The following is a 21,491-nucleotide window of genomic DNA, read 5'->3' as shown; positions in this document are numbered from 1 at the left end:
CATCTGTCACTCCCGTGCCGTCACCCACCCCCCTCTCCGTGCCCACAGTCACCTACCCCGTCTGCACCCACAATCTGTCACCCCCGTGCTCACAATCAGCTCCCCATCCCCTCTCCGCGCCCATCATGTCACCCCCATCTCTCTGTGTACAACACATTAGACAACTGTTAAACAGAGATATCCTGATGCTTTCACTTTTTTCCCCCAAGTACAAGATTTGAAATTTACATGGCAACAATCTTGTGAACGAGGCGTTGAATGAAATGTTTCTCGATCTACCATTCACCCTCAGAAGGACACAGCATTGTTGCTAACATTAACCAGAGCTGTGGTGCATTTCACTTGATATCCTGAGATGGCCCCCACCCCTCTCTCCAGTGACTCAGACACCGAGAGATTAAGAAAATGAGTCTGCTCACAAACCTGCGACTATTTTACTGAACTCACCTGACCCTGTGAATTCACCTCAGATCATTTTTGGCACGGCTTTAGTGAATCTATTTCCAGTAGCCAAGTAGTTACACACAGTGTGTTGACATCTGGGTGAGGGCAGAAAGTAAAAATGAGGTTGAGAGTGGGATCAGACTGTGCTGACACAATCCAGTCCTCATTTTAACATCAGAGATTTCACTCGGACTTAAATTCCATGATAAATTCTTCTGCCCACATATCTAATGGGAGCTGCGTAAGTAAACGTCACACTGTAATTTCATCCTCCAGCCAGTAGTGGTGATCCATGAGAGATGAAGAGTCACTATGTGAAATAGTTACAAGAGCAGTTTTAGAAATATGCACATAGGAATTTATCATGGAAAAGTTGACCAGGACTGTGTCAGGGAGAAAGCAGCAGTGCTCCTTTTCAACAATGGCTTCCCCTTCCTCGCCCCAGAGAGTTCAAAGCAGAGGTTCCACCTGCTGGACAGTCGAAGTCCCAGAGCAGCTACTTACTCCTGAGACAGGGCCTCCTGTCGATAAATCCTTGGTGATGCTCTGGCATGGAACAGCCCAGGGCAGTCTTTAACCCATTCCACCTAAAGTGAACGGGGACTGAGAGAGAAAATACATCAATAAATCAAGACCCATCTCGGACTAGCATGCAGAATTTCTTCAGATTAATAGAATCCCACAGAGTCACATGGACAGAGAAAGCACAACACAACTGATGTTAAACTTACTGCAACAGAGATTGTGGTGGTGGTTAAACCTGGAGATGGGGGAGTGGGGCAGGACATGGGAGGGCAACGCAACTCCAACATCTTCATCCTGCTTCCAGACACATGAAAGGTCAAGGCTGAGGAAAGGCCCCTAACCCATTCCTCCAGTCCCCCAACTCTCCCATCAAAACCCATCCCTCTATTCTAGAACTCTCGATTGTCAATACTTCCAGCACTTGTTGTTTCCATGAATCTGCTGGGATACGTATGAAAAACAATCCTTGCTCACTGAGTAAATCTGCTCCCAGTTTCTTCTCCAGTAATGCCCACTTACACTGTCTGCTGTTAATGTCTTGCCTGAGTTTGAAATTATAAATATATGCTTTGATCTGAGCAATGTAGTGGGCTCCTCACTCCTGGATGTGAGTGAATAAACAGGAGATGCCCCAATCCCTTTCACACACACGAACACCGCTAGAATCAGTGCAACCTCTGTCTATGGAAAGGGTCATGAGGCGCTAAGGGAGAAGCACCCAGGAAACAAAACGGGGGCACGACCCCCACCCCTCAGCATTAAGCAGCCGATAAGCCAGGTTGCTATTGGGTAATCCTGTTGCTATGGTGATGAGGCTGGGCTAAGCTGGGACTTGCCAGTTAAATGTTCAAAGCTGCCTCTCTGAACAGACTTTGTCTAACTTGTGGCATCACAAGATCTCAATCAGTGGAGTTTAAATAAAATATTGTGCACTGAATTGAAGATAAAGCATAAGCTCTGATAGTGAGAGGCTTCTCTGCAGGTCTGACAATGTGCAGAATTATTCCTGTCCCCTTTGGAATGTCGAAATCTGATGTCCAACCGAGACGACTGCATGTAACACTGATTCCTGAGGGGAAAACTCTACTAGTGTTCCAAGTCCTATTTGACAGAAAGGAAAAGGAGCTGGAATGAATTTGTTGCGAAACAACCTAATAAAATTATATTTTGCAAGGAGTGGGTCTCGACAAGAAAGGCCACTTCTGTCGTGGCAATGAAGTTACTCAGCCAGTGTCCTGAATCTGTCCCCTCACAATGATCTAGTCTTGTGCTGTTAAGGTTGAGTGGCTCCACTCCAAGCTGCCATGGCTTTATGTGTCGACTGTCTGCAGGCCTGAGGCCTACCCGATCTGGATTGCCCCTGAGTACATGGTGAGCAGCAACATGATTGTAAATCCAGTCAGCAGGCCTGCGTTCTGGATTCCGAACACAAGCAATGAGGTCGATTCTTCTCCGTCTTCTCCTTTGCTCACCTCGTTCATCTCTGGGAACTGTTGAGGCACATGGGAGAGCAGTTTAGACAGGAATTCACTGAATTTTGGGTCACCTCCTGAAATAACAGGCTCACTCTCTCTGTGCACAAGTTGCCAAAATTCCCGACACGACAGTATTACAAACTTGGTCATTGCTACTCGGACTGTGTAAATTGCCCCTCGCTCAGTGATAGGTCCTCGGACTGGGTAAATTGCCTCTCGCTCAGTGATACGTACTCAGGCAGAGTGGTTGTGTTACTGATCGAATGTGCAGCTGGGAAATTTAAATTCCATTAATTAAATGACACATAGAATTATAGACCCATTTACGGCACAGAAAGAGGACATTTGGCCCATCGAGACCATGCTGGCTCTCGGCTGAACAATCTAGTCAGTCCCACTCCCCAGCTCTATACCCGTAGATGGAGTCATAGAGCCTGGAATTAAAAGCTGGGATCTATCATGGTGAATATGAAACTAGCGGATTATCGGAAAAACCCATCTGGTTCAATCATATCCTTTCGGGAAGGAAATCTTACATCCTTACCCAGTCTGGCCTTCTTGTGACTCCGAATGCCCTTTGAAATGGCCCTGTAAGCCACTCAGTTAGATACAAGAAAGGAGCTCACCCCATGTCTCACGGGGCAATTAGGAATGGGCAATAATTGCAGGCCTTGCCAGCGATGCCAACATCCTGTGAATGAATAAATAAACAGAAACCTTTATTCTTACATCTATGAACCATTGTTCTCTCCTTTTGATAACCTTGGCAGTGCCCTGCACGGGATTTTACTCATTGGGCCTCGATGTGAAGAGCTTCAGCGTGGATGTGGAGGCAGTGTACGAGTTACTTGACCAGTGTGGTGTCTTTACTCACCATGTCAGCCAGTGCGATGTAGAGGAACATCCCGCCAGCCAGAGCAAAGATCCAGTTTGCGGAGAAGTGGCTCCCGGCGACAATGCCAAAGGCCAGGCCCAGGTAACAACAGCAGGCTGAGACGAAGTTGAAGAAGAGGGCCTGCTGTAAACTCATACCAGCATTGAGTAGGATCACAAAGTCACCTGGAGAAGAGACAGAGAGAGAGACAGAGAGAGAGACAGAGAGAGAGACAGAGAGAGAGACAGAGAGAGAGACAGAGTGAGAGACAGAGACAGAGTGAGAGACAGAGACAGAATGAGAGACAGAGACAGAGAGAGAGAGAGACAGAGAGAGAGAGAGACAGAGAGAGAGAGAGACAGAGAGAGAGAGAGACAGAGAGAGAGAGAGAGACAGAGAGAGAGTGACAGAGAGAGAGTGACAGAGAGAGAGTGACAGAGAGAGAGAGTGACAGAGAGAGAGAGTGACAGAGAGAGAGAGTGACAGAGAGAGAGAGTGACAGAGAGAGAGAGTGACAGAGAGAGAGTGACAGAGAGAGAGAGTGACAGAGAGAGAGAGTGACAGAGAGAGAGAGAGTGACAGAGAGAGAGAGAGTGACAGAGAGAGAGAGAGTGACAGAGAGAGAGAGAGTGACAGAGAGAGAGTGACAGAGAGAGAGAGAGTGACAGAGAGAGAGTGACAGAGAGAGAGAGTGACAGAGAGAGAGAGTGACAGAGAGAGAGAGTGACAGAGAGAGAGAGAGAGAAAGAGAGAGAGAGAGAAAGAGAGAGAGAGAGAAAGAGAGAGAGAGAGAAAGAGAGAGAGACACAGACACACATCAGCTTGAATTACCCATTCTATAGTATAACGGGGCACGACAGTAGGGGGCGGGGGGCATTAGTGGAAGAGAGACGGAGAGGGGGTGATGGAAGATCGTCTATGGGACGTGGAGAAAGAGAGCGCAGGAGAGGTTGGTTGCTGACCTGCATTGGCTCCTGTGTCAGCAAGGCCTCAATGTTCAAATTCTCATCCTTGTTTTCAAATCCCTCCATGGCCTGGCCCCTCCCTCACATCTCCTCCAGTTCCATTCCCCTCTGGGATATCTACACTCCTCCAATTCAGGCCTCCTGTGCATCCTAATTTTAATCACTCCACCACTGCTGGCCGTGCCTTCAGCTGCCAAGGCCCGAAGTTCTGGAATTCTCTCCGTATACCTCTCCAACTCTCCCCCCTGCTTCAAGACACTCTGTGACCAAGCTTTTCACCACCTTCCCAAAAATCCCCTTGTGAGCTGGTGACAAACGGTCTTGAAGATTCACATGTTTTCAGGATATTCAAGGCACGACATAAATGCAAGTTGTTGTGGGAGGGGAGGGTGGAGATTGCAGGGGCTCTGACCCTAATTTTTAATTCCTCTCTGGCCGCGGAGGAGGTGCCAGAGGACTGGAGAACAGCTAATGTGGTCCCACTATTTAAGAAAGGTTGTGGAGATAAGCGAGGGAACCAGAGACCAGTGAGTCTCACGTCAGTGGCAGGGAAACTATTGGAGAAAATTTGATGAGGAATAGTCAGCAATGCTTTGTCAGAGGGAGGTCATGCCTAACAAATTTGATTGAATTTTTTGAGCATGTGACCAGGTGTGTAGATGAGGGTAGTGCAGTTGATGTAGTTTACATGGATTTCAGCAAAGCCTTTGACAAGGTCCCACATGGGAGACTTATCAAGAAAGCAAATGCACATGGGATACAAGGTAACTTGATAAGGTGGATTCAAAATGACTTAGCTGTGGGAGACAGAGAGTGACGACAGACGGCTGTTTTAGTGACTGGAAGCCAGTGTCCAGTGGCATACCACAGGGATCTGTGCTGGGTCCCCTATTGTTTGTCATTTATATAAACGACATAGATGACTATGTGGGGGGTAGGATCAGTAAGTTCGCGGATGACACAAAGATTGACGGAGTGGTTACCAGTCTTAGGTTACAGGAAGATATAGATGGGATGGTCAAATGGACAGAAAAGTGGCAGATGGAATTTAACGCTGAAAAGTGTGAGGTGAGACACTTTGGAAGGAGTAATGTGACACGGAAGTGTTCAATGAATGGCCTGACACTGGGAAGTTCCGAGGAACAAAGGGACCTTGGTGTGTTTGTCCATAGATCTCTGAAGGCAGAAGGGCAGGTTAATAGGGTGGTGAAAAAGGCATATGGGACACTTGCCTTTATCAATCGAGGCATAGATTACAAATGCAGGGAGGTCATGTTGGAGTTGGACTAAACTTTGGTAAGGCCACAGCTGGAGTACTGTGTGCAATTTTGGTCGCCACATTATAGGAAGGATGTGATTGCATTGGAGGGGGTGCAGAGGCGATTCACCAGGATGTTGCCTGGGATGGAACATTTAAGCTATGAAGAGAGGTTGGATAGGCTTGGGTTGTTTTCACTGGAGCAGAGAAGACTGAGGGGTGACCTGAGCGAGGTGTACAAGATTATGAGGGGCATGGACAGGGTGGATAGGGAGCAGCTGTTCCCCTTAGTTGAAGGGTCAGTTACGAGGGGTCACAAGTTTAAGGTGAGGGACGGGAGGTTTAAGGGGGATTTGAGGAAGAACTTTTTTTACCCAGAGGGTGGTGACGGTCTGGAATGCACTGCCTGGGAGGGTAGTAGAGCCAGGTTGCCTCACATCCTTTAAAAAGTACCTGGATGAGCACTTGGCACGTCATAACATTCAAGTCTATGGGCCAAGTGCTGGCAAATGGGATTAGGTAGACAGGTCAGGTGTCTTGAATGCATAGGTGCAGACTCGATGGGCTGAAGGGCCTCTTCTGCACTGCATTATTCTGTGATTCTGTGTTGTTTGAAGTCAGTTTTAACAACAACATTTTTTATCCATTCTTGGGATGTGGGTGTCGCTGACAAGGCCAGCATTTATTGCCCATCCCTAATTGCCCTTGAGAAGGTGGTGGTGAGCTGCCTTCTTGAACCGCTGCAGTCCATGTGGGGTAGGTACACCCACAGTGCTGTTAGGAAGGGAGTTCCAGGATTTTGACCCAGCGACAGTGAAGGAACGGCGATATAGTTCCAAGTCAGAATAGTGTGTGACTTGGAAGGGAACTTGCAGGTGGTGGTGTTCCCATGCATCTGCTGCCCTTGTCCTTCTCGGTGGCAGAGGTCGCGGGTTTGGAAAGTACTGTCTAAGGAGTCTTGGTGTGTTGCTGCAGTGCATCTTGTAGATGGTACACACTGCTGCCACTGTGCGTCGGTGGTGGAGGGAGTAAATGTTTGTAGATGGGGTGCCAATCAAGCGGGCTGCTTTGTCCTGGATGGTGTCGAGCTTCTTGTGTGTTGTTGGAGCTGCACCCATCCAGGCAAGTGGAGAGTATTCTATCACACTCCTGACTTGTGCCTCGTCGATGGTGGGCAGGCTTTGAGAAGACAGGAGGTGAGTTACTTGCCGCAGGATTCCTAACCTCTGACCTGCTCTTGTAGCCACGGTATTTATATGGCTACTCCAGTAGGATGTTGACAGTGGGGGATTCAGCGATGGTAATGCTGTTGAATGTCAAGGGGAGATGGTTAGATTCTCTCTTGTTGGAGATGGTCATTGCCTGGCACTTGTGGTGTGAATGTTACTTGCCACTTATCAGCCCAAGCCTGGATATTGTCCAGGTCTTGCTGCATTCCTACACGGACTGCTTCAGTATCTGAGGAGTCGCAAATGGTGCTGAACACTGTGCATATATCAGCGAACATCCACACTTTTGTCCTTATGATTGAAGGAAGGTCATTGATGAAGCAGCTGAAGATGGTTGGGCCGAGGACACTACCCTGAGGAACTCCTGTAGTGATGTCCTGGAGCTCAGATGATTGACCTCCAACAAGCACAACCATCTTCCTTTGCGCTAGGTATGACTCCAGCCAGCAGAGGATTTTCCCCGATTCCCATTGACTCCAGTTTTGCGAGGGCTCCTTGATGCCATACTCGGTCAAATGCTGCCTTGATGTCAAGGGCAGTCACTCTCACCTCACCTCTTGAGTTCAGCTCTTTTGTCCATGTTTGGACCAAGGCTGTCATGAGGTCAGGAGCTGAGTGGCCCTGGCGGAACCCAAGCTGTCAACTGTCACTGAGCAGGTTATTGCTGAGCAAGTGCTGCTTGATAGCACTGTCTACAACACCTTCATCACTTTACTGATGATTGACAGTAGACTGATGGGGCGGAAATTGTCCGGGTTGGACTTTCCTGCTTTTTGTGTACAGGACATACCTGGGCAATTTTCCACATTGCAGGGTAGATGCCAGTGTTGTAGCTGTACTTTAACAGCTTGGCTAGGGGCAGGGCTAGTTCTGGAGCACAAGTCTTCAGTACTATTATCAGAAGATTGTCAGGGCCCATAGCCTTTGCAGTATCCAGTGCTTTCAGTTGTTCCTTGATATCTCCCAGCGTGAATCGAATTGGCTGAAGACTGGCATCTGTGATGCTGGGGACTTCAGGAGGAGGCTGAGATGGATCATCAACTGGGCACTTCTGGCTGAAGATTGTTGCAAATGCTTCAGCCTTATCTTTCACACTGATATGCTGGGCTCTCCCCCATCATTGAGGATGGGGATATTTGTGGAGCTTCCCCGCCCTCCCATTAGTTGTTTAATTGTCCACCAGCAAGCATGATTGGATGTGGCAGGACTGCCGAGCTTTGATCTGACCCATTGGTTGTGGGATCGCTTAACCTTGTCTATCGCATGCTGCTTCTGCTGTTTGGCACGCTAGTCCTGTGTTGTAGCTTCACCAGGCTCATACTTCATTTTTTCATATGCCTGGTGCTGCTCCTGTCATGCCCTCCTGCACTATTCATTGAACCAGGGTTGGTGGTAATAGTAGAGTGAGGGATCTACCAGGCCATGAGGTTACAGATTGAATACAATTCTGATGCTGATGATGGACCACAGCATCCGATGGATGTCCAATTCTATACTGCCAGATCTGTTCTGAATCTATCCCAATTAGCACGGTGGTAGCGCCACACAACACGATGGATGATGGCCACAATGTGAAGACGGGACTTGGTCTCCACACGGACCATGCGGTGGTCACTCCGACCCATACGGTCACAGACAGATATATATGCAACAGGTAGATGCTGTCCATGAAGTCAAGCAGATGCATTGCTCAGGAGCCAGTCAGATGCAGTGACAGGTCGCTGCAGGGTGCCAGTGGAAGTGAAGAGTGACACAGCCTCCTCCCCTCCACTTGGCCATATTGGTGATGCCCCTTTGATCAAATAGCCTGTCATGAACCCCTTCCCCCTGCGGATAGCAGAGCTGTGACCAGAAACTGGTGAGTACCCACAAGAAACTCTCTCCCCCTCCAACGGCCTTCACCCCTGCCCCCCGAGGTCGGAGATGGGTCGACGCACCGAGCTCATGGGGGAATTCCTCACACAGGATGGCCACGGAGGTGCTGATTCCCTGGAAGACGGAGACGGTGAAGGAAGCTCCAATTGCGAGGCCATCTATGAAGTTATGCAGTCCGTCGCTCAGAGTGATCATCCAGGCCAGAGTGCCAATGTCAGAATAACGGTTTCCCTTCAGCCAGTAACAGGTCCCTCGCTGAGCCTGCGGCAGGTCCTGGGGATGAGGGGGAGAAAAAGCGAAAAGCATTTTACAGAAACCCGCTCGATCCCGATCCAAACGCCCCACCGATCCAGATTCAAACCCCCACCGATCCCGATCCAAACTCCCCACCGATCCAGATTCAAACTCCCCACTCTATCCCGATTCAAACCCCCACTCGATCCCGATTCAAACTCCCCACCGATCCAGATTCAAACCCCCCACTATTCCAGATCCAAACCCCCACTCGATCCCGATCCAAACCCCCCACCGATCCCGATCCAAACTCCCCACCGATCCCGATCCAAACTCCCCACCGATCCCGATTCAAACCCCCACTCGATCCCGATCCAAACTCCCCACCGATCCAGATTCAAACCCCCACCGATCCCGATCCAAACTCCCCACCGATCCCGATCCAAACTCCCCACTCTATCCCGATTCAAACCCCCACTCGATCCTGATTCAAACTCCCCACCGATCCAGATTCAAACCCCCCACTATTCCAGATCCAAACCCCCACTCGATCCCGATCCAAACCCCCACTCGATCCGAACCCACTAATCCCGATTCAAACCTCCTCAAGATCCCAATCCAAACCCACCCCCCGATCCCAGCTGAGAGTTGCATGTTTCCCAGGTTCCCAATGGCTTCCCTCCCTCTCTGCACTGACCTGGACTGACATGGCCCCGCTGATGGGTGCGTCTGGCTTTGTGGAATCCTCAGTGAAAATTCCGTGCTCACCATCCTCACTATGGGTGGATGGTGTGTGACTCAGATCTCCATTCTGAAGCTTCTCCATCACTCCATCCTCCTGATCGTTTTTACTGCCATATTGCTCAGCTCGGTAATGACTGTGGTTTGGATCAGGACCCTGCTTAAATAAGAAAGAAATTATTGTTCTCTGTACTTGTTCCAACCTTCTCTCTGATATGTGCCTGTGAGCTGGGGTGAGGGTTACCCATGTGAACTCTGATCCTGCAATGTGAGATCAAGGGGAGGTTAGGAAGAGTCCAGTAACAAAAATACAGCTATTAAGGGGTGTGGGGCAGGCTCAATAGACCAGTGTACTATTCAACCATGAAGGGCATTACAGCCAAGGCCTGACCCCCAGAGTTTACAAGGGTGGGGGGAACCCTCCCCCTTCCAGAGCTCCGCGGGGGGGAACTTGCTCCGTCCCAGGATCTTGCCAGTTGGTGCTATCTGAGGTTTCACCCCAAAGCCAGCCTGATTAATAAAAAACGTTCCATTACCCACGCTCTGAAAAAGCTAGGCCAAGAAGTGAATCCCCCCCTCAATCCCCTGCGCCCGCCAGGCCCCCTTGGCAAACTCCCAGTCCCCAACCAACAGGGGAGCTGAGCAGGCCACAAACTCAGCTTTCCGCCCTCCAAGGTAGGGAAGTGCGCACATAGAGTGCAGGGCTGCCAAGCACTAACCTGACTGAGGTCAGCTCACTCAGCACAGGTCAGGGATGAGTGCTGGGCATTTCCTGCGCTGTACAGCAAAATCAACAACCTTCCATTTTCTATCACACAATCTGGCCTGTTCCGCATCTTCAGAATTTTTATAACAAAGCAAAAGAAAATGAGAAGCAACAGTTTCAACTTGTTGCCAGGATGACTTTTCCCACCTGGTTTTGTTTGCAGCAATGTCCAGGAGATTAATCTTCACTTCCTGAAGACTCCAGACTAAACTTGTAGGCTTAGCAACCTTACTGCCGGCAAACCCCCCCCCCCACCACCGGCCCCCCGAGGACACCCACCGCCGGTCCCCGAGGACACTCACTGCCTTACCTTATCTTTGGGTTTCAGCACCATCTTCAGGATCTTCTCTGTGAAGAAGAACAGGTAGAATCCCCCAAATACCACCACTGACTTAGGCACATAGTCAGCTTCCTTCGGGTCAAATCCAAAGGCCTGAGTGAGGGGAACAGACCACAGTGTTAACGGGAGCCAGACCAGCATCACTGGACTTGACCAATTCACGAGGCACAGAATTCCTCTTTCAAACAGGATCAGAATACAATCAATTCCCAGCAAAACCAACTCAATCCCAATTCCTTTGAATAACTGCTTTGTCAATGGACTACCTGCAGGATTGACGCCAGCAACGGCTCAATGAGACTTTTGGATCCACTGAACCATTTTGTCAACTCATGCACAGAATGTCAAATTTAAAACATGCCACAACAGGCAGGTAGGTAGCACTGTGAAGGAATACCCGAGGAACATGTTTAATGGTCGAGAGAGTCATGATAGCTCCCAGGAGACGGCCGGCCGGAGGGGGAGACAGTCGCTGTAGCTGACAGGAGATGTAGACTGAGAGAGAGGGTGTAAACCCACCTGTAGCATTGCAGGATGACTACCTTCTTCTCAAGACAACTTCCTCTTGGGCTGAAGAGGGAATTCGGGCTGAGCAGGACAGATTTATGGTGAAGTTTGCTGGCCTTTCAAACCATTTCAGAGAATGAGTTTCTCCAGTGTCGCCTAATGTCCGCTGCTTCATTTATCTTGTCTTCTCTCCAACTCTTGACGATACCCTGCACCCTGGGCGGTAATTTTGTGGAATGCAGAAAATGGTCCAAAGCCACTACAGCTTTGGGCCTTGATGACTGTTCCTTGTCCACAGGCTCAGAGTAGGGGGATGGCGGAGGGGGCTCCTCGCAGGGCAAAGTGGTGCAGGGCAAAGCCCAGCAGAGTTTCTGAATCCCACTGGGGAAATGGCAGCAATCTCAGAGGCGACAGATCGAAAGTGGGGATTCGCCCATCACTTCCTTCAAACCTCTCGTCTCAACTGAGTATTGGGCGCAAATCAGATGCTCCCAGAAATGGTGAGGTTGGGGCAGGCAATGAAATGGGATGAATGAGGCCTCCCTGAGCTCCTCTCACACCCCTCCTCGTGCAAACCTTGTGGGAAAGCAGATTAGGGAGAAGGAGGATTTGCTTCCTGCCTTGGACGGAGAACTTAACAAAATCAATGCAAGAGGGAATACAACCTGTTCAGTCTCCTGAAGACATCCAACGACACCTGGGAATCCAAACAACTGGAAGCAGCAGAAAGTAACCGGACGCTTCACGACAAACTCCCAGAGCCAAAGAAGTCAAACACACTGTCAGGAACAATGGATATTAACAGTAGGAAACCCACTCCCTCACTCAGTGTGCATGGAGAGGGGGCTTTGGGGTTCTCTTGTCTCTCAAAATGATTGATTGGGATATTACAGAATCATTAATAATCCCCTTCAGTTTCTCTGCTCGAAGGAGACTGACCCCAGCTTCTCCAGTCTCACATAAACTGAATTCCTCATCTGGTACCATTCTGGGAAATTTGCTGCTGCAGGAATGAACACACATCTCCAGCTGGGGTCTAACCAGCGGTTTATACAAGTTCAGCAGAACTTCCTTCCTTTTGTCCTCCCTTCCTCTGTTTGTAAAGTCAAGGATCTCGTTGGGTTTTTAAACAAGATTCTCAACTTGTTCTGCCACTTCCAAAGATTTGTGTAGCACCCCCCTCCCCAGGTCTCTCTCCCTGCACCCCCAGGGTTCACATCGTCTCAGCTCATTCTCCCTACTAAAATATTTCACTTCATACTTGCTGTGTTAAATTGGATCAGCTTTGCATCTGCCCATTTCACCAATCTGTCCATGTGCTCCTGATCTCTGTAAATATGCTAAAAACACTGAGCCAGAATCAGCAGCCACGAAGGCAGCTATCATTCCACCTCTGACCCCAAGGCTTCTCAGACTTTGGAAAATGTAACCTGGTTGCCTGAATTCTTTTTTATTTAAAAATAAGGCCATTTCCTCTCCATTTTGCTTTTCAAAGATAGATTCATATGAAGACTGCTCTCCAGTCTATTTGATTCCCAACCTCCAAGAATACTGACCCTACGAGCCTAACAGGTGGTTCCCGAGACTCACCCCCCCCCAACCCAGGGCGGCGCAGTGGTTAGCACTGCAGCCTCACAGCTCCAGGGACCCGGGTTCGATTCCGGTACTGCCTGTGTGGAGTTTGCAAGTTCTCCCTGTGTCTGCGTGGGTTTTCTCCGGGTGCTCCGGTTTCCTCCCACAAGCCAAAAGACTTGCAGGTTGATAGGTAAATTGGCCATTATAAATTGTCACTAGTATAGGTAGGTGGTAGGGAAATATAGGGACAGGTGGGGATGTTTGGTAGGAATATGGGATTAGTGTAGGATTAGTATAAATGGGTGGTTGATGTTCGGCACAGACTCGGTGGGCCGAAGGGCCTGTTTCAGTGCTGTATCTCTAATCTAATCTAATCTAATCTAATCTAACCCTGGCAATCCACTCCATCCAGCCATCAATCTCTACTCTGTAAAGCATGACTCCTGGATGCATCCTAAAACTACTCTTTGCAGCCACTGGCTCTGTGCCCTCTTGCCCCAGCACCTATGATGCCAAGCTATTCATGAGGTTTTCACGAGCAGTCCCATGTCTCTCAGCCTGTGCCTTCCCATTATGTCATTGAAAGGCTGGCATTTATTGCCCCTGAGAAGGTGGTGGTGAGCTGCCTTCTTGAACCGCTGCAGTCCATGTGGGGTAGGTACACCCACAGTGCTGTTAGGATGGGAGTTCCAGGATTTTGACCCAGCGACAGTGAAGGAACGGCGATATGGTTCCAAGTCAGGGTGGTGTGTGGCTTGGAGGGAAACTTGCAGGTGGTGGTGTTCCCATGCAACTCCTGCCCGCGTCCTTCTAGGTGGTAGAGGTTGTGGGTTTGGAACCTTGGTGCGTTACTGCAGTGCATCTTGTAGATGGCACACACTGCTGCCACTGTGCGTCGGTGGTGCAGGGAGTGAAAGTTTGTGGATGGGGTGCCAATCAAATGGGTTTTGATGGGCACTTTTATCTCATGTCCCCATTGGACTGGGGAAGAGCTAGGAATCTGAGAAGGAATGGGTTGGGGGTGGGCCAATCCAGAAAGTGGAGAAGTGTTGCAGTTTTGGCAATGAGAAAGAGAGTGGATAGAAGATGAACCTGAACGCACTCTCCATGCACTGCTGAGAGTTGGTGAATCAAGGTGAATTAGAATACCTCCGGGATGAGCTGAAAGAGGGCGTTAGAGTAGAGGGTGCCAATCGCCAGAGCGATGAAGTAGAGCAGCAGCCGCTTGTAAAAGGTTTTCCTCATGAATGGCACCACACTGGCCCCGACCAGGGAGCAGAGCGAGATGACCGTCACGCAGAGAAAACCATAGCCCCAGACTGCCCGACCGACAGTCACCAGGCCAGGAGAAGACCAGGACGAGGCCCAGTTGGGAATTTCACACCAGGGAGTAGGGAAAATAATTACACAGGAGAGGGAGAGACAGACAGAACAAGGGAAGGGTGAAGGAAAACAAAGAGAAACCATTAAATTCATCAATTAATTCAAGATAGCCTTGTCTTCAAGTCAGGTCCACAACTGGAGTATGTCATCAACCAGTCTGATCTTTCTCAAGGACAAGGAATGTATTTTTGCGTCTCAGTTGATTTCTAAAATAACACTCCTCATTCCGTTCCAAACAGCCATTACAAGAGACCCCTATGCACCAATTCTTCCAACATGGAGTCACATGCTTATGTATTCATCGCTGTCCTGCCCCATTGCACCACGTCCCCTGAACGCACTGATTGACTCTCAGGGATTGTTCCGTGCACATACAACAGAATGCCTAATGCTGCAAACAGGAGCCCAGATACCGCCTCTTGGCCTCTCACCTCTAATCAGCAGCTACGTCACAGTAAAGAGGGTGTAAAACTCTGAACACAGACTCAGATCAGAGCTGTGACTGCAGCTCATGGAGCACTGCTGCCTTGGCCTTTTGAAGAACCAATCAGAAGAACAAAAATAGGCCATTCAGCCCCTTGAACCAGTTCCACTATTCAACTGGATCACGGCTGATCTGTATCTGAACTCCATTTACTTGCCTTGGTGCCGTAACCTTTAATACTCTTGAAGAAAAATGCATCATAACTCAGTTCAAAATTTTCAACTGACCCCCAGCCTCCACAGCGTTTTGGGGGAAAAGAGCTCCCGATTGGGTGTAGTAGTACTTGCTGAACCCTCAACTACCTGGCTCTAATGTTAAGGTTATTTCTCGCTTGTTCTGAACTCCCTGACCAGAGGAAATAGCTTCACTATATCGACACCATCAACTCCATCATTCCTCTTGAACACCTTTCATCTTAGATATTCAAGGGAATAAAAGCCTAGTCTGTGCAATCGGTCCTCATAATTTCACCCTTTTCGTCTCAGTATCATTCTGAATCCAATTGGAAAGATTTGGAGGAGGGATGTGTTAGTTGAGAAATCACACTAGTCCAATCACAGTAGAGTGAAAAACAGAACTGGTCACTGGGTTTCAGGCAATTGAGTTTAAATTGCTACCAATATTGGCCAATGAGTTGGCACAGGACAGATTGACTTTCACAATGTGAATAGGCCTCCAACTATCAAAGTGGCTTCAAACAGGTTAAAAATATCAATTTGAATCCTGAGACAGACTGGCTGGAAAAAGCAGCGAATGAGGAGGTGGGCTGCTCTCCCACTTCAGGGTCCATCTGTCTCAGATTATCTCCAATCTCGGAGGAAACAACAAACTCAAAGGGGTTGCAGGCCCCAATCCTGAACATGTCCTAAAGGAGGGGAGCAGCAGGGAGGCTGTTGCAGGCGGGAAGCTCCTGTAGCCTAGCTCGCCCAGTCACTAGCTGACATATGGCCAAGTTTAACGCGGGTTTTGGAGACTGGAAGGGGTTTCCAAAGCTGACCTGCCATATTTTCAAACACTTTCCCCCCTGAACCAGATGATTCGGATAACCCTCAGTTTCAGGTGGCTCAAGGAAACCAGTTAGAGAGGGGGACAGAGACTCCAGGTGGCCTGAAACCCACTGAACAGCTGGTACAAATACCATTGCAAGGATTTTCAACACTTTGAGTACACAGGAACTGAATTGCATGGAACCTCTTAAACACAAACACCTCAACAAGTGCTTCAACACTGCCAGCTCCTCCTCAAATGGTCAAGAGGACCCAAATAATCTAATTGTACAATCAGATGAGTGAAACATTATTCACCTGCCCAGACTGAGATTGAGTGAAGCCTGCCCAATGCTAACCTGGCCACACAGACGAACTGGATATTCAGCTCTGCCTGACGGGCTACAGGCTAAGAGAATGTGCAATGTAGGCTAACATGGGCAGGATTTCACCCCAAGAAACAAACAAGTGTCACAGGGTAGGTCTTGGCTCCCAATCAATGCAGAAACCTTATCCAACTCTCAAACTATCCACTGAGATTAGAGACCTGATTCTAAGAGGAATTCTTCTTCTTTTAAAAAGGTCCAACAGGAAGGTTACGGAGAGTTGGCTGTTGCTATGGATACTACATCGTGAGAAGTAACGCCAAACTGCATGCACATGGTCAGCGGAGAATTATGGCAATGACACTCAGTGTTGAAGCAAACAATTACAGTAAGACAAAGTCCAGCAGTGGCTGAATAATTTTCCCATGATAAAATACCAACAGGTGACCAGCAGAGGAATGGGAATGGGGATTTTCTGGATGTTGTACTGCACCTCTGGAATGAGCTGGAAAACGGCGTTGGAGAACAACGTGCCGATCGCCAATGCAACAAAGAACGTCAGGATCCTGTGGAAAAAGTGCTTTCGCTGGCACACGGTGACGGTGACTCCGAGCAGTGAGCTGAGGTTGATCACAGACACACTGAGAAAACCAAAGCCCCACACTGTGCAGAGAAAGCAGGTTAGTAGAGACATTATTTCAAATGATATTTACAAACCAAAAAGAAAGAATAACATTTCTATCACCTCAAGGCATTCCAGAAACACATGACAGCCAATCAAACTGTGTTACTGGCAAGTGTAGTCACTGTTGTCACATGGGAAATATGCCAGCCAATTTGAGCACAGCAAGATCCCACAAACAGCAATGCAACAATCAGCACATAATCTGTGTTTTTTGAGATTGCCACTCCTCTGCTTTTCTTCCAATAGTGGCCTTGAGATGTTTTAGATCAAATCAAAGACCAAACAGAGCTTCAGTGGAATGTCTCACCGAAAGACGGCAATTCCAACCGTGTGGTATTCCCTCAGTACTGCATCGGGATTATCAGCCTGAATTACGCATTCAAGTCTCTGCAGTGGGTCCTGAAACCACAACTTTCAAAACTCTGAAACAAGTACCTCCCACTGAGTCACAGCTAACACTTTCAATCTCCGTGCCCTTCAAGCTGCCGTGGTCTCCAAGAGCCAGTCATCATTACACAGACCACAGCACAGAAGAAGGCTATACTGCCCACCACAAGGCAGAGTGAGGGGGGGGGAGAGAAGAGTGAGGGGAGGGGGGAGAGAAAGAGTGAGGGGGGGGAGAGAAAGAGTGAGGGGGGGAGAGAAAGAGTGAGGGGGGGGAGAGAAAGAGTGAGGGGGGGAGAGAAAGAGTGAGGGGGGGGAGAGAAAGAGTGGGGGGGGGAGAGAAAGAGTGGGGGGGGGGAAGAGTGGGGGGGGGGGGGGAGAGTGGGGGGGGGGGGAAGAGTGGGGGGGGGAAGAGTGGGGGGGAAGAGTGGGGGGGGGGAAGAGTGGGGGGGGGAGAGTGGGGGGGGAAGAAGAGTGGGGGGGAAGAGTGGGGGGGGGGAAGAGTGGGGGTGGGGGGAAGAGTGGGGGGGGGAAGAGTGGGGGGGGAAGAGTGGGGGGGGGGGGGAAGAGTGGGGGGGGGGGAAAGAGTGGGGGGGGGGAAGAGTGGGGGGGGGAAAGAGTGGGGGGGGAAGAGTGGGGGGGGGAAAGAGTGGGGGGGGGGGGGGAAGAGTGGGGGGGGGAAGAGTGGGGGGGGGGAAGAGTGGGGGGGGGGGAAGAGTGGGGGGGGGGGGAAGAGTGGGGGGGGGAAGAGTGGGGGGGGGGAAGAGTGGGGGGGGGGAAGAGTGGGGGGGGGGGAAGAGTGGGGGGGGGGAAGAGTGGGGGGGGGAAGAGTGGGGGGGGGGAAAAGAGTGGGGGGGGGGAAGAGTGGGGGGGGGGAAGAGTGGGGGGGGGGGAAGAGTGGGGGGGGGGAAAGAGTGGGGGGGGGGAAAGAGTGGGGGGGGGGAAGAGTGGGGGGGGGGGAAGAGTGGGGGGGGGGGGAAGAGTGGGGGGGGGAAGAGTGGGGGGGGGGAAGAGTGGGGGGGGGGAAGAGTGGGGGGGGGGAAGAGTGGGGGGGGGGAAGAGTGGGGGGGGGGAAGAGTGGGGGGGGGAAGAGTGGGGGGGGGGAAGAGTGGGGGGGGGGGGAAGAGTGGGGGGGGAAGAGTGGGGGGGGGAAGAGTGGGGGGGGGGAAGAGCTGGGGGGGGGAAAGAGTGGGGGGGGGGAAGAGTGGGGGGGGAAGAGTGGGGTGGGAAGAGTGGGGGGGGAAGAGTGGGGGGGGAAGAGTGGGGGGGAAGAGTGGGGGGGAAGAGTGGGGGGGAAGAGTGGGGGGGGAAGAGTGGGGGGGGAAGAGTGGGGGGGGAAGAGTGGGGGGGGAAGAGTGGGGGGGGAGAGTGGGGGGGGAAGAGTGGGGGGGAAGACGTGGGGGGGGAAGAGTGGGGGGGGAAGAGTGGGGGGGGAAGAGTGGGGGGGAAGAGTGGGGGGGAAGTGAAGAGTGGGGGGGAAGAGTGGGGGGGGAAGAGTGGGGGGGGAAGAGTGGGGGGGGGCAAGAGTGGGGGGGGAAAGAGTGGGGGGGGGAAGAGTGGGGGGGGGAAGAGTGGGGGGGGGAAGAGTGGGGGGGGGAAGAGTGGGGGGGAAGAGTGGGGGGGGAAGAGTGGGGAGGGGGAAGAGTGGGGGGGGGAAGAGTGGGGGGGGGAAGAGTGGGGGGGGGAAGAGTGGGGGGGGGAAGAGTGGGGGGGGAAGAGTGGGGGGGGGAAGAGTGGGGGGGGGAAGAGTGGGGGGGGGGGAAGAGTGGGGGGGGGAAGAGTGGGGGGGGGAAGAGTGGGGGGGGGAAGAGTGGGGGGGGAAGAGTGGGGGGGGAAGAGTGGGGGGGAAGAGTGGGGGGGGAGAGTGGGGGGGGAAAGAGTGGGGGGGGAAGAGTGGGGGGGGAAGAGTGGGGGGGGAAGAGTGGGGGGGGGAAGAGTGGGGGGGGGGGAAGAGTGGGGGGGGAAGAGTGGGTGGGGGAAGAGTGGGGGGGGAAGAGTGGGGGTGGAAGAGTGGGGGGGAGAAGAGTGGGGGGGAAGAGTGGGGGGGGGGGAAGAGTGAGGGTGAGAGAGAGAGAGAGCAAGAGCGCGCCGAGAAAGAGGGGAGGGACAGGGGACAGGCAGTCATCAGAAAAATAGGAGAGAGTGTGTTGAGTGCAGTGGGGGTGGGAGGAGAGACTTGTGATGAGAAAAGAAAGGCGGAGGGATGGAGAATAAGTGGAGAGGGGAGGGATGTGTGTGGTGGGAGGTGGGGAATTGCTTTGTTCTGAGACACTGGGACTCTATTCACGCTTTTGGTTTGACCCCAGCACGGGAGGTGCGCTCAGACTGGACATGGCTATGGATGAGTCAACGTGACCTACCCTCAGAGGCTGTGGGTTTCAAGGGCAAGGTTTTCTCATCCTCTTCATTCTCCTGGTTTTCTGCTGTACAAGCCCCACTCTCCAGCTGTTGAAGGATGGTAGGACAGATGTGTCGGAATGCAGCACTGTCTATCCTGCTGTTGTTGTTCAGATTGTGGACAGCAAAGAGCTGAGAGGAGGAGAAGCACTGAAAAGGGAGAGAAAGCATAGCCTGAGTCACTGTTGCGGGTCCCAAATAGCCCATGAAAGAGAGTTTCAGCCAGAGATCAGACCCTGCTCCCCCCACCCTCACTCAGAGGAGGAAGGTGGCCAAGTTGTGAAGATGATGAGGTGAGGTCTCGTTACTGAGCACGAGGAGAAGAAGATACCAAGGGGAGAGTCCAAGGTTCACCAGAGGGTTTTGAAGACCCATAGCAGATGCTCTGGGAGAGAATTCCGGAGGGCAGGAGCACAGCGATGGGAGAGAAGCTTCCTCTGGTGAAATGGAGGGAAAGGAGGGAAAGCAACAATCCAGAGACAGGCTGCTGGTAAGAAAAATGTGACAGAGATCGGGAGGGAATATAGCGAGGCCGGGGATCAGTTCCATATTGAGGGCGAGACAACTCACAGATGCTCAGGGGGTCACTCCAGCTTGGAAAGATTCAACATGAGAGGGGAACGGTGTGCTCAGTACTGGATGAGATCATGATCCCACAGCGGAGGAGGCGGGAGAGGAGGAAGTGGCCTTGTGGGGCGAGGATATGAGAATCCATCCTCGAGGTGATTCGGACATTGCTTTGAGTTTCTGCAGCAAGTGAGGGAGAGTCAGGGTGACAACATTGTACAGATCAGAAAATGAAGCACAAGGGTCCCCCCCACAGGATTCTGAAATCATAACCAATCAGATTCGAGCGACAACACCAACTTGCATTCATCTAACAACTAGAATGGAGGAAAAACTGTTCAGGGCACTTCACAGGAGCCATTTCCAGGACACCAACAAATTAGAGCTGATTACCAAAACGGTTGGTCAAAGCAGTTGGCTTTAAGGACCAGTTTGAAAGGAAGAAAGTGAGTGAGGTTTAGGGAGGGAATTGAGAGCGAAGGGCCCAGGCAGATGAAGGTCCGGCCGCCAATGGTGGAGCCTTTACACTTGGTAGATGAACAAGAGGCCAGAAATTAGATGAGTGCAGAGGGGGGAGGGGGGGCAAGGCTATGGAGGGATTGAAAAAAAAAGGATGAGAATTTAAAATCGAGGCATTGCTTGACTGGGAGCCAGTGTTATGTCAATGAGCAGAATGTTGATGACTGAATAGGATTTGGTGAGAGTTAGGATACAGGCAGCAGAGGTCTGGATGAGCTGAAGTTCACAGAAGGTAGGCAGACGATCCCTCACCTTGAAAGGTTGGCGCTGCCCAGGCCTGTCGGTATCTTGGCGCTACCCACACCCAACATCCAGCCGGTTCAGCAGTGCCTTCAGTTGACGAAGCATCAGGACCTCATTGTCACCATAGCGTTGCAGCAGGTCGTGGAGAAAAGCTGTTGGCAAGACGGTCACATTTCTCTCTGCACGACTGACTGACAGCAGGAGCACAGGCACAAAGACAGCCACAGGCTGCCATCGTAACACCACAGACGCATGCTGAAAAAAGAGAGATGGCAAAATTTGAGCAGACTGCAGTCAGACTTGGTCAGTCACCGAAGCCTCTGGTCCAGCTGAGTCAACACACAGACTCTCTTTCAGCACAGAAATGTGGCTGAATTGAGAAAGAAACACCTGGTATCTGGAACTCAGAACGCACTGTGACAGTTGACATAGCAAATTCTAATGAGACACAGTGACAAAAAGCGTGACTCACAATTTGGACGACAGGAAGTAAGGCTGAGGAACAGGAAATGAAATATCCACACAAAATTAACAACAAGAAGGAGCTTGCATTTATATAGAGCCTGTCATGATATCAGAACTTTACAGCTAATGAACTTCGTTGGAAGTGTCCATTATTGCTGCAATGAAACACAGCAGCCAATCTGCGCACAGCAAGATCACAAACACCACACTTCAATCATGACCAGCTCATCTGCTTCACTGATGA

At 51.0% G+C, this 21,491-nt stretch overlaps 1 protein-coding gene across 1 annotated transcript in view; it reads right to left on the bottom strand.

The window, feature by feature from the left end:
• Positions 1-91: 91 nt before the first annotated feature.
• slc39a14 (solute carrier family 39 member 14) overlaps positions 92-21,491 on the bottom strand; it is a 43,985-nt gene continuing 22,585 nt past the window's right edge. The window contains exons 6-10 of the mRNA XM_068023221.1: positions 10,697-10,819; positions 9,577-9,777; positions 8,708-8,918; positions 3,319-3,503; positions 92-2,459 (exon numbers count right to left, since the gene is read on the bottom strand). Coding sequence (XP_067879322.1) covers positions 2,310-2,459; positions 3,319-3,503; positions 8,708-8,918; positions 9,577-9,777; positions 10,697-10,819 — 870 coding nt within the window. The 3' untranslated portion in view covers positions 92-2,309. The remainder of the gene's footprint in view (positions 2,460-3,318; positions 3,504-8,707; positions 8,919-9,576; positions 9,778-10,696; positions 10,820-21,491) is intronic.

This window comes from Heterodontus francisci, chromosome 47 (genome assembly GCF_036365525.1).
Source record: "Heterodontus francisci isolate sHetFra1 chromosome 47, sHetFra1.hap1, whole genome shotgun sequence".
Taxonomy (NCBI): Eukaryota; Metazoa; Chordata; class Chondrichthyes; order Heterodontiformes; family Heterodontidae; genus Heterodontus; species Heterodontus francisci.
The sequence above is the reverse complement of the archived record's forward strand: the minus strand, read 5'-3'. Positions and strand labels throughout refer to the sequence as shown.